The 13583-nt window shown below is 29.5% G+C and overlaps 1 protein-coding gene across 2 annotated transcripts in view; it reads left to right on the top strand.

Moving 5' to 3' along the window:
* The window catches only part of LOC143222612 (DCC-interacting protein 13-alpha-like), a 40344-nt gene that overhangs the window by 1671 nt on the left and 25090 nt on the right, over positions 1 to 13583 (top strand). For both annotated transcript variants that reach the window (XM_076449309.1, XM_076449308.1), the window contains exons 2-5: positions 8683 to 8751; positions 9463 to 9561; positions 11107 to 11166; positions 12008 to 12082. In XM_076449309.1, coding sequence (XP_076305424.1) covers positions 8698 to 8751; positions 9463 to 9561; positions 11107 to 11166; positions 12008 to 12082 — 288 coding nt within the window. In that variant the 5' untranslated portion in view covers positions 8683 to 8697. The remainder of the gene's footprint in view (positions 1 to 8682; positions 8752 to 9462; positions 9562 to 11106; positions 11167 to 12007; positions 12083 to 13583) is intronic.

Raw genomic sequence — 13583 nt, 5'->3', positions numbered from 1 at the left:
GAAGAATGTTTCTAGTTGGAATTTGTTTCAGACCACTTGATGAAATTAATGAGAAACTTTATAGTGAGATAAAGAATTTATCTATTAATAAGGTTATGATTATGGAAGGTTTTAATTTCAGGCATATAAATTTGGCAGTTTTAGAATCAAAGCATGATGGAGATAGGTTTTTAAAAACTTCAGGATGGTTTTATTCAACACTTGTTTAGGAAACCTACTGGAAACAATGCTATATTAGATTTATTATTAACTCCTAATGAAGAAACAGTTGGTAGGGTAGAAATTGGGTAACATCTGTGTGCAAGTGATCATTGCTTGTTAGACTTGATATTTTGCTACATATGGAGATTCTGATTTATAATTTTGAAAATATGAGACAAGAATTACCTGCTATGAATTGGGTAGATGAATTACTTGGATATGCTGATCAAATGTACAAAAAAAGCATTTTCCTTATAAACAAAAGAGGTTAGCTCACAAAGGATATAATTAGAGAAAAGCATTGTAAATATAAGTTTAAATTAATTGCAGTTATGGGAAATTTGGAGGGACATAGTAGATCAAGAGTTGATCAAACAAGAAATTGGGAAATCAAAATGTTTTATAAAAATGTAAGAAACAGAATGCCTTCAAATACACTAAATGTAACCACACTGTTAGGATGTATCATCCTTCATAGGATGATACAAGAGGTATCTGATGATTATTGGATAGCTGGATTATTAAATTCAACTTTATTCTTGGTTTTCAGTCTTGAGCTCCTTATTTTAGAAAGGATATTGAATTGTTAGAAAGGATTCAGAGAAGAGCTACTAGGATGATGCCTGGGATGAAAAGATTGTCATATGAGAATAGGTTAAGATCCTTTAACTTACTTTCTTTTGGTGAAAAGAATTAGAGGTGGTTTGATTGAAATGTATAAGATTGTAAATGAAACTGATAAAAATGGCAGGGCTACTATGGAGATGCATATATTAATTTTAGCATGGTAGATATCATCTTCAGTTAAGACAGTTGTATTTTTCTCACAGGGTGGTTGGCCTTTGGAATGAGTTTCCTTCCCATATGATGGATGCAGTTAATTTAAGGGAAAGCTGGATCAGTATTTGAATTATAAGGACTAGCTTTGAGTTTTTTAGCATTTAGTGGATGGACAAAAAGGTCTTTTGTCATCCTTTAAGCCTATATTATGTAAAATATTAAAATTTGAAAGATAATTTAAATTAGTAACTGAGAAGGATGTAATGTCACTACTATAATAAACAATTATGTAATAATTTCAGGTGAGTAATCATTTTGTAGTTGGTTTGCCTAGTGTCCAAAATTGCCATTAATATTTATTCTTCAAAATTATATTAACAGTCCAGTAGTATCTTAAACTTTTACTGTTCAATACAAATATATACATGATATGAACATTGTAGTGTATCATTAATAAATGTTTAATGATCAACTACTATAACTACAGTTTATAAAAATGCAAAACAAAGATGGGTTTTCTAAATAGTTTTTCTTGAACTAGATCATGTTGATTTTGAGCATGTTTGTGTATTTTTTAGTGAATTAGGCTTTTTCTTCTTCTGCTTCATTTTTGTAATTCTTTGATATTTATTAAAATTTATAACATTGAGTTTTATCTTGTTTTGTCTATTAACATTTGTACCTATTCCTAGCCAGTCATTAGTTTACTAATTGTTTTTCTTTTTCTCTACTTCTGATGCAGCAGACAAGGAAAATCAACAGAATTACAAAGCAAATATCACAAAAGGTTTAAATTTTGGGAAGACAGTGACTTGATATATACTACATTAATCAATAAAAAAAACTTGAAAAAGAGAATAACTTATTGTTCAATACTGTTGAATTGATTGTGAATTATAACCAAAATGCATTACTTTGCACTTACAAATAATTAAGTCATTTGCCAACTATTTGTCTAACTTACTAATGATTCAAGTCATTCTGTAGTGGCTCAACATCATCAATACAGCTAGAAATACAGGTTAATTCCAATGAACAAAATGTTAGAAAAAAGTACTTGCCTATTCTCCATCCTATAAAGTATGTAAAAAATCAAATACAACTTTATGAATTAGACTTTTATTTGACAGCAGTCCTTTGTATGGAATGAATTACCATTAACAGTACTTGAGATTAACATTTAATAAAATTTTAAGAGGGGAATAGATGATTTCTTGAAGATTGAACAATAGATTTAAGTTTTTACTTTTTCTTGGAGGGTAGGTGTGCAGGACAGTCTTCCAGAACCAAATAACCTCTTGTTGTTTGTAATGTTACAATAGTCTGTGTTGAGTTAGAGCACTTTCTTCTTCACTGTAGCTTCAGAATCATGCTTGTTGATTATCTTCCCCATAATAGTATTTTTGAAGAAAATATTCTCTTTTCAAATTTGTAATAATGATAAGATTTGCCTTAATATTTGAAACATTGCACTTTGTGAATTGCTCTTATTAGATATGATACCGAAAGGTGACATGCCACTCAAAATTTGTCTGCCTTACCTAAAATTCTCACCAAAATGTTTAGTAAAAGCCGCTTCTCCCAGAATGCAATGTCTTCAGTCATTAGGCAAAAGTACACAAGAAAAGCCCACCCAAAAAAACATTATCTAATCTCTGGTTAGCGTGTGTTTGTGTTTTTTCTTATAGCAAAACCACATCGGGCTATCTTCTCAGCCCACTGAGGGGAACCCTCTGGTTAGCCCTAATGTCTTTACAGTCAATCACTGTAAAAATTAAGAAGCTACTAAGTTTAAAGCTTGAGCACACCAAATATTAGTGAGAAACTGTGGGCCATGACAACTGTTAAAGAAGGTGCCTATAATGTGAAACAAAATATTAATGCATTTTATTGTTATGTATCTGAGTTATGAGCTTATATAAACTATTCCTTAGAGTTATTTTGAAATTTTAAAATGTTCACTTAATTTAAAGTTTTTGTTAATTGAGTAATTTAGAGAGTCAATGTGATACCTCAATGAAAAAAATGTATCAAACCAAACAAGAACCTTTTATAATGGAAAAGCATGTTTGTAATATTAGTGAAAATGTTCTAAAGTAAAAATAATAATTCTTTGATAGAGCTTCTTAATTATTTTTAAAGGTTTTCTTACACTTATCCTTAAAAGCCTTTGTTCTCTTAAGTCCACCAGTTTAATTCCTTTGCTTCTTTCAGAATCTTTAAATCACTACTGCTTCTTTTCTTGAGTCATCTCTGCTAGACTTTATTTTCCAAATTTCAGTGTTTTGATTGTTTTTCTTATTTTTCCAGACAGTCAGGTGCTTGTTTAACTCAGCTATTCTACATTCATAACCACCAATTTATAAACATTGCAAAATAGACAACAATAAACCATTCAGTCTTCACTGCTATCTCTACACATGAGAAAATGAACAATTAAACTTAACCTTTATTTTTTAGGAAATACTAATTAAACTACACGTTTCATAAGCTAAATATCCACAAGGAGGATTTTGAAAAGAAAGCTTGTCAAACAAAAAAATGTTAGAAAAATCTTTTTGCTTCTGCCCTGTTGTACAAAACACACCTAAAAAGTTGAATATATTTCTAAAATTTTACTTTTGTTTAATGTTAAACACAATCAATAAATTACCATTAACAAATCCTTTACTTCAGGAATGGTATGTACTATATTTTGCATGTATACTCCTGATATAAACATTCATATGTATTATGATTTTTAACATCCTTTATTACTAGCAGAAATGGTGTCCTATGGGCAGCTGTTTGTACTAGTAATTACTAATCATAGCATTCATATCTCATTGAAAATATTTAGAAGAAAAATGAAAAATTTTATTAAATGAATTTTTTGGGAGAAAGTACTGCATGAGAAAAGGAAAAACTAATAAAAGTATAATCAAACTCTCACATACAGTCATAGTGAAAATGTGCTGTTGTTGTGAGGAAAGTACTTTTATTTAAAATTATATTCTGCTATAAAGAAATGGTTGTTGCACGTACCACAGTTATTATTCTAGTTGTCTGAATCTTGAATATCAAATTGTGGAATTTTTGTTTGTGGTGCCATTTAATAGATAGCACAAAATTTTTTGATTACATATATAGTTATTGACATACACTCCATGTCTATTATAGTAAGGTTTTATATATCTCTGCTGGAACTGATAGTACAACTTTATTAGACTTTTACTGTAGAGAAAATTAGTTTAATAATATTTTTGTATTAATTTAAGTATGTTTGTTATTATGAACTTGTGCATTAGAAACAATTTTTTGTGCATGATTTTGGTTTGAGGTTGAGATATTCATTTTTAAATGTTAGTGTGTATGTGTACTAGACTTTGCAGTTCAAAATCTGTAGACTTGCATGGCTTCTTGAAATTTACCAATAAGTTTTTCTTACAAAACAATCAGTAATGTGAAATATATGTACTTGCCCATGAGACAAAGTATAATTGCAAATCTTGTCTCAAGTGATGTTAATTCCATACCCCTGACCTTTTAGTAAAACTAATATAACAAGAACCTGGTCTGTTCTTTTCAAATAGTAATATTATATCTTTAAGTATTCAGAACAGAGAATTCAGAGACCTTTGTCCTTTTGGTCCCATGGATAATCCTATAAACTTTATGACCACCTTATATCCTTTTTTTTTTCAAGATAAGAGGCACAGATAGCCCTCATGTAGCTTTGCACGAAATTCAAAACACAGCAATCAAGATAAGAGATTTTAATCTATCCCCATAAACCTAGTAGACCTGAATTATTTCTGAGAAGTCAGTATCTTTTCTTAGACAGGGAAACTAAAACTGCACATAGTATTCTAAGTGAGGCCTAATTAGTGATTTGTATAAAAGGATATTTACCTCTTAGTTTCTGATATTCTTTTGAATTGGTTCCGATCAGTATCAAATGTATATTCAGAATTATAACTGAAATACATTACTTTACACTTACAATAATAAAGTCCTTTGATACTAGTCTAGCTTGTTGTTGATCACTTTGTAGTAAATCAGCATCATCAATATGGTTATAATTACCCAAAAGCTTAGTATCAGTAATAAACTACTAAATATTCCATATTAATATTAATAATGTAAATAATAAAAAGCATAAGCATGCTTTCCTAACAGCATTGGTAATGGAGGTTCAGTTGGATTGCTGGTGTCCATTAATAAAAGTGTCTTTTATTTTGTTTTTACCCTCAGTTTTCCCACCAACCTCAGTGATATGATTTTCTTAGTTAATCTCAAGTTCTGGTTTTTGTAGTTAACATCTTCATGTCATAAGTGATCTCTGTGATTTTGCAATAGGAACATAAAGATTAATTGTAAACTGTCTTTGATACTACTAATTTTATGGCTTTATATTGTATTTGATAACAGAATGACTGCATTGACAGCTTTATTTTGAGTGTACCACGAGTGGTACATAACATCCTCTCTTTACCCATTGAAGCTTTGGCAGTCTTGTGTCTCTAGTAGCACAGACCATGATTTAAATCATAATATTCAAATGATCATAATATTTCTCAATTTCATGGTCCTAAAAGGAGGACATCAGATAGAATAATCCCTACTGTGGATGACAGTATATTAAGGATTTGATGAGAAGCTTACAGTATTTCAGTGAAAATTAGAATGAATATTTGTCTTTTTTCTTTCTCCCCAATTTTCATAAAATACTGTTTAAAAAAAGTGTGTAATTAGTTTTTTGCTCCAGTTAGTCACTGTAACACTTTCAAAAAGTGCTCGGGTTATAGGGTTTCTCTTTCATAGTTTTCTTAACAGTTATTTTATTTATGAAAGAAGTCTCACTTAGTTTTTTGCTTCAGTTATACACAATGAAAACTTGAAAGTCAGTCTCTAGATGTAATTTTAAAATTAAAAAATAGTTTAATTGGGTAAATTCGTTTTATTTCACTTTTTTTTTGCATAGTGGAAGGTTTAATTTTATTATAGTCATTCATACAGACCAAATGCATTCATATAGGACATTGGAGATATGAGGTGCAATTATATCTTATGGGTGGCTTATGACATCCAACAGAAAACATACAATTGTACCACCAGTGGTGCATGATGTTGTGAATGTATTAATCTCAAATTCTGTGCAGCATCTTATCTAAAGTCTTTTCAAAATCAAACTATACTAAGTCCATGCCCTTTCCATTATTCAAGTAATAAGTGAAATAGTCCTAACTACTGACTTATGGGCCTTTTTCTTTTGGAGAATCATCTTTCTCTTTTTGCACTGTTAATCACTCTTGTAGCTGTTAAAAGAAAGAAATGTACATTTTTCAGTTTTGAATATTAAGAATATCTTGGAATGGTAAAAAGTATGCATAATGTATGAGTATCAACAGTATACACTTAGTGTATAGATATTAAGTTACATTTATGTAATTTTTACATTATGGTTAAAAAATGAGTAAAGATGTAGAAGTGTCATGTTTTTATGTGAATACAGCCTTTACACTATAATGCACGCATTTTTGCTTTCGAAATACATCCTTGAAAAAAGATCTATTCTTAACAAGTATACCACATATAATAGAGAAAGGAAACAACATGTACACAGAATATTGTGAATATACATTTACTATTAATATTACAGAGAAATGTAAAAAAAATTAATGAATATTTATTAAAGAACTAATTCAAGAGAGCAGGTTTTTGTGTCTTTGTTTTATTACATTAAAAGAAAATACAAGTTTCTTAAGCCTCTTCTGGCTTTATCAGTGAAAAAAGATATGCTTTTCAAAATAGATCTACCTATAATACTATTTACAAGTGGAGCTCTTTATGTAGCAGTTATTTAAAATGTACTTTTTAAATTTGTATCAGTAAAGAAAAACCTGTTGAACTTTTAACATTGCACATTCAGTTTGGTAATTTCATTTTTTATGAAATCTTTGCTTTTATTTATATAATTAAAAGAATAATATGTATGTATGTGTAGGAAACTTTAAACTTCTCTAAAGTGTGCAAAAACAAAATTTGGAATAGGGAAGTACAGATGGCACTACCACATGTAAGTGAGAAACAGATGTAGATAGTGCATGCATTTCAAAAGGAAAGGTATTTGGAAAATAGATCTGTCTTATCTAACAACATTGTTTATATGTTAAGGTTTATTTGTGTGAATTTCTTTATAGACACTTAAGGTATTATTACTTTCACCCTGTTGTGTTTTAATACTTGTCCCTTATACTGGTGTTTTAAAAGCATTGCTAGATTTGGTGTTTTTTTACCAGATAAGTCAGTCAGTTTGTTACTTTTAATTACATTTAGCTTAAAGTGTCTTTTGTACTTGAGGTGTTATGGGTTTCATATGTTTATAAAAGTTTAACCTCACAGTCTCAAGATGGCTGGTATGGGTATTAAAACTTTTATTAAAGTTAAGTAGAGAACAACATTTTGACCTTCTTAGGTAACCTTCAGGTTAACAAAGAAGGTTAAAATGTTGTTCTCTACTTTATCTTAAAGTTTTAGTCCCATACCAGCTGTCTTGAGATACCTTTTTACTTCAAGTGGGTTTCTTTCCATCACAAACCTCATAGTCATTGAGATGCTCTGCATTTGATTAATTCAGGGAGGTTCAACTTAATCTGTTAGTGTCATGACTTATGAAAATAATCAACAAACTGAATTTTGTTTCCAATTACTAATATTTTCATTTATTCCAGTTATCCAAATCTTAGGAGAATAATGAGTTAGTTAAATGTAATTGAAGTCTGAGTGATTAATCAATCATAAAATTCCACTAATTTTCCAGCTACAATGTGCTGTCTTTGGCTCACATTGTTATCTTGTGCTAAAAATTTTACATTGTGTAAAATTTTCTTTATGGATCTGACTCATTGTAGACATGTTATTTGATTGACTTTATATTTGTATAATTTAAGAACTATAAACTGTTAGTGACACAAAATTGCAAAACTTACCAAAAGAGTAGCTAACTGCTTAAAAGATTTAGGGTTTGTGCCCATAAGTGCATTGATTTTTAGTGTTTCAGTATGATATTGATCATGATATCTTATTCTAATTTTTCAAGATACAAATTTGAGGCATTGTCATATAGAATCAGGGCACAGGCCTTGAGTGCAATGGTTACTGATTCCTCTGGAACTTACTGTAATTAAAAAATAATTATATAGAGTTAGGTCTCAATACATTTGTTTCTATAAAAAAAATGTGGAAGGTGTGAAAGGATCTTTTACTTTTTAAAGTTAATAGTGAAATGTTCATGGATATTAACAGATATCCCTACTTGATGAATGCAAAGCCCTAGAATGCAAGAAATATGGTTTGTTTCTTCCTCACAACATCATTATTCATGTTTGAGCTGTACTTTCTTCTATAACCAAACAACAACATGACCACTGTACATATGCATTGTATTAGTATTTCAAATTAGTATTTATTGTTGAAATCATTACCATTTCTTAAAGATATGAAAATCCACCCTCATCATCTTAAAGATAGTTATATGCACTGAAAATGTAAGATACTTGTTTCTGGAGCCAGTGATATGTTAGTTTTGTAAATACATGTAATGCATGTGTGTGTGTCTCTGTGTGTATATTATATTGTATTCTGTATACATGTTGACAGTGTGGGTAGACAGTCATTTACACTGTTTATTACATTATAATTTGCTTTACTTCTGCACAGTTTACTACAAGCAACATGCCTGGCCCAGAAAGACTACACTTGGAAGATGCACTGAATGACGATCCTCAGGTATCGTGCATATTATCATCTTGCTAAATATTTGAAAACAATGAACATTATAAAGATATTATGTTCACATTTGCAGGTTTAATAAAAATTAAATATATTTCAAGCACAAGTGTTATGATCTAGTTAACACCTGATTTCTGGTTTCTGTAACTCAAATATATCCCCAATATAGAATCCTGTGTTATGTAATCATTTTCATACTGCATATGTTTACTCTTCTTGGAAGCTTTCAGTCATTTTAAACCAATTTCTCAATTTTAATACTAATAGTTTAAAGACACTTGCATCAAAAAATATAAAAATTGTTACATCTATTAAACCTATAGTTAGGTAATATGTTTTAATTTTACATCAACACGTAACTCTTGGACCTCATTACTTCCTTGTATGTCAATTTTCATATTCATAGTTATGTTTTCATACATTGTTGTATAGATACATGTAGTGTATCCATAATGCTAAGAAAATATGTATAGTTTCAAAAAGTCAATTAAAGACAAAAATATGAAATCCTTAAGCTGGGGGTTTTCAGTAGGTGAACCTTTTTCCATCAGAGACTAAATGGCCACATTTTCAAAGTAGTTAGGCTGTAGGATATCATATATTTGTCTTGCATATAGTGTACTCATTTGCAAGCGACATGGAATCGGATTAATTGGTAGTATTGTTGTTATTATTAATCATGTCTATACTTTTTTCTTTTTTTTTAAGACTAGATCCATGGTGTCATTGTTTGAACAGGATAGTCTGTTGCTGAAAAAATACATTGAAAGCCTCTATGGACATTGTGAAAAAGTGTTGAATGCCCAGGTATGTTCCCACTTGACAGTCTCACTTTGTAACTAATTTTTCACAACTAGATCCACAAGACTATAAATAGACATCTTCAATGTTTGTATTTTGAAATTGAGATGGTATGACTGTAGCAATTGCATATATTTTATCTGTAATTTCATGGTAGTTCTAGACAGAAAGCATTTACAGTTTGCCACATGCTTTAGTTAATATTAGGGGTGTGATGACAGCAATACAACATAAGGAGCATATGGTAAAGTTGTGATACAACTGTATTGATACATCATCTGATACAATACTATTTATATATCTTCATGAAATTTTGCAAGCTTTCAGTAAAGATAGTAACTTTTTGTAAGTCTTTTGTACAGAAAAAAAATCAGAATTTCTAATAAAATTGTTTACTAAAAATAGCATATTAATATATAGAGTCAAAGTAGTCATTGCTCCAAATGTAAAGTGATTTTGATATTAAAATTAAAATACTTTTCTAAATCTAAAAATTAACAAATTTCTTTTGTTTAATCTTTAAAATTTCCAAAATAAATTTCCAATATTTTTTTAATAACTTTGTACTTTATCTGCTTTATTCACTGTCCTAATTTTATGTATAGTTAATCGGTTTCACCAGCCTTGTAACTACCACAGAAAAATACAAAATAAAGCAAAATTATTCTTTTTTTTCTTTTCAGAATTACTTCAAACTGTAGCAGGAAATTACATATGCTTACACTAAGTAACTTAAAGCTCTATACAATATACATAACTATTTCTATTTAATTTTATTTTTCAAGACTGTCAAACTTTGCAGTAAACGATTGAAAACGATTTCCTTTAAATTTCCCAAAGTTTAGTGGCTTTAACTGAGTAATGGAATATTGAAATTTTTTCTTTTACTGTTTTGGGCACAGAAACTGGAGCAACTGATATATATTTTATCTTTCAATGTGCCAGACATTGTTAATTTTGTTTAATACTTTTAATAATGTATTATCTTTCTGTTTTTTATTGTGTACCTAGAGGTAAACCTGACAGTGGGAGACTTGTTTGTAAATATGACTGGGAAAGAGTTAAACGTATCTGCTTCGTGTGTTGCTTTAACAACCTTGTACCTTCCAATACTGACTAAAGTAAAAACCAACTCACATTATCTGGGAAAATCTCACTGACCATGCAATATCAAAGACTAACAAATTGCAGTAATACCTTATGCAGAACTTGTACTAGATACACTTGTATCAAACATAGCTAGAAGAAACTGAAATAAAAGGAAAGAAAAACACATTTATCCCAAGAAACAAAATATTCTCAAATGTATTTGATTAGTTAATTTGTTACAAACAAACAATACTTGTTTTAAGGGGTGAAGAACATTGCCAATATTTGCTTTCATTTCAAAATTCTATATGTGATCCTTATATGCAAGTTTCATTTCAAAGAAAATTACGTACTCAGATCAGTAAACATGTTATTAAAGAAATTTTAACTTTGTCCTTTTTCTGTCAGGAAATGTTGAAAATAATTAGCTTTAATAAAATATCACAAGTACTTTCCTCACAGAAAGCATTGGCCAGTGCTACAAGTAGTCTTGCAGACCATGTGAGAAGTTACAAGATGCAGGTATGGTTAAATATACACATTTGGTTTAACTGTTTGTATCTTGTATCTGTTTATCTACTACTTATATACCTGTCTGTTTGTATAAAAGTTTATTTCTGTTGGTTTTTGTAGTATTTTATTTCATGACACATTTTAATTTGAAAAATACTTACTCTTGTATAGGTACTAATTACATCCTATCATATGATTAAGTGTCATCTGGCATATCATTACTATTTTCTAGTGTAGCACTACTGGCCAGAATAATATTCTTCAGTTCAAGGTTATTTTAGACAACTTGTATTTGGGTTTGCTGAGAGTTTGATTTCTTTTCTTTTTTCCAGTGAACCTTCACCAGAGTTTTAAACAATTTTCACCCAAAAAAATTGTGGATTTGAATATACAGTAACTATACAGTTTGGTTTTGCACACACACAATTTTTTTTTTCTCCAAATGTACAGTTACAAACTTCAAAATAAGTTTAGTTTGAACAAAAAGTGTATGTTTAGTTTGATGTTGATGTTTTTCTTATTTTTGGAGTTTATGATGTTCTACTAGAGAATAAATCTGTAAGTTTGAATAAAAAGCACATTTTTAGTTTAATGCTAATTTTTCTTAAACGCGTATTGATTCAATCCAGAATGAATATGTGGATTTGAACAAGGTGTTTCTTTTCAGTTTGATTATAATGTTTTTTTTTTGCTTCTCCAATGATCTACTAGAATATAAGTTTAATTCATATAATTTGTTACAGACTAACTGAGCAAATGTAGATAAACAACAGTTTCTGAACTTATTTTTTGTCTTTGGGACTTGTATATAGTTTGAATGTTACTGTTACGTTGTATGTTTTTTTTATAGGGCTTTTACCTTGATACAGATCCAGATAGCATATTGAGTTCTATTTTACAACACTTTGTTTCTACTCTTGATGAGGTAGGTTTGTACATCTACTGCTTTTTTGTACAAATAAAACTTATCTTAGAATATATTAAATATACTTTTCCCATTACTTTGAAGTTTCTAAATAAATTTTTAATTCATTTTCAAATTGTAGTTTAAAGGTAGGGGGATCATGAATTCTCTGATTGATTTTATATACAGTCTCATGTTAATTTTTTGTAATTGGTCATATTATCAATAATAGGTTAACTGTATTAGGGATTTTAGGTTATTGAACTTATGAAGAAATGCCATGTCATACAATTATGGTAATAATCAAACAGAACATAACCATATTGTGTTACTATAGTTTTGTTGAATAGATCTATAACACATACAAGAAATAAAATACATCAATACTGCATTCAACTTCTTTGTCTTTGAACATTATTATCGTGTTGCAGCTAAAATGATGTTTTATCATGTTCTTTTCATTTGTTCTTTATACTAGTTTAGAGTTCTAATTTCTGTAAGTTTGATTTTGGAACTTCTTAAGTAAAACAAAAATAAAATATCTTTTTAAGACCATCAGTGTTGATTTATAGTAGAAAAATTCTGTAACAATACATTTGTTGGACCAGAACACTAAATAACCATTTCTAATTCTTAATTTAGATTAGAACAATTATTACATACATAGTCATGCATTTTAAAGACAATTATCTAGTTGCTAGAAAATTGCTATTTCAAATGAAGTCCAAAGGTTTTTCTGTTGAAAGATATCAAAAAATCTGTTTTAAAAGGGTTTTTTTTACCAGCACTGAAATGTTTAAAATTTTGAGTCACCAAAGAAGTTTGAAGAATTTAAACTGTTTTGAAAATATACTACCTTGGACTTGTTTTCATCATTTTTACACTCAGCATTTATTTAGAAACCATATCAAAATATTGAGATTTAAAGAAGTGTAGTAACTGTCAAGGAGTCTTTTTATGAAAGACTACGTATGTTGTCACTGATCAAATAAGAGTTGAAATTTGTTGGAATTCTGACTTGGTCATTACATTATGTAGACTGCTATGGGAGTAGAACCTATTGTACAACCCAGGCACTGAGTGTGAGGCAAGTAACTATACCACAGTCAGCTGTGGTTTAGTACTACAGTGCTGAAAAGGGAAGAGTTGATCTGTTAGGTCACTCCTTATCAGAATAACAGCCTCACTTTAAAGGAGAAAAAATGGTACTGACGTCTGATGGTAAATGACTTAAACCTTGGAGTTTTACATTGTATTGGTACTTATTCCAGATTTCAAGCTGTACAAGTGTTTGTCAGAAAGATTTCTTGTGAACTCTTGTTCACATCAATGAATTCCAAGTTGCCACTGACATTCAATCAAATAACAGTAATTATTATCAAATTCAAGGACCTGTCAGATGATGTGCATACTGTAAGAACAATTATAGCATGCAATGTATTAAATGGGAGAGATCTTGCCATATCAATGTGTGCTTCCAGATATTTCATGTAAAGTAGAGACTTGTATAAACTGAACGACA

The sequence above is a fragment of the Tachypleus tridentatus genome, chromosome 8 (assembly GCF_004210375.1).
Source record: "Tachypleus tridentatus isolate NWPU-2018 chromosome 8, ASM421037v1, whole genome shotgun sequence".
NCBI classification, from domain to species: Eukaryota; Metazoa; Arthropoda; class Merostomata; order Xiphosura; family Limulidae; genus Tachypleus; species Tachypleus tridentatus.
This window is presented reverse-complemented; position numbering and strand designations above follow the sequence as displayed.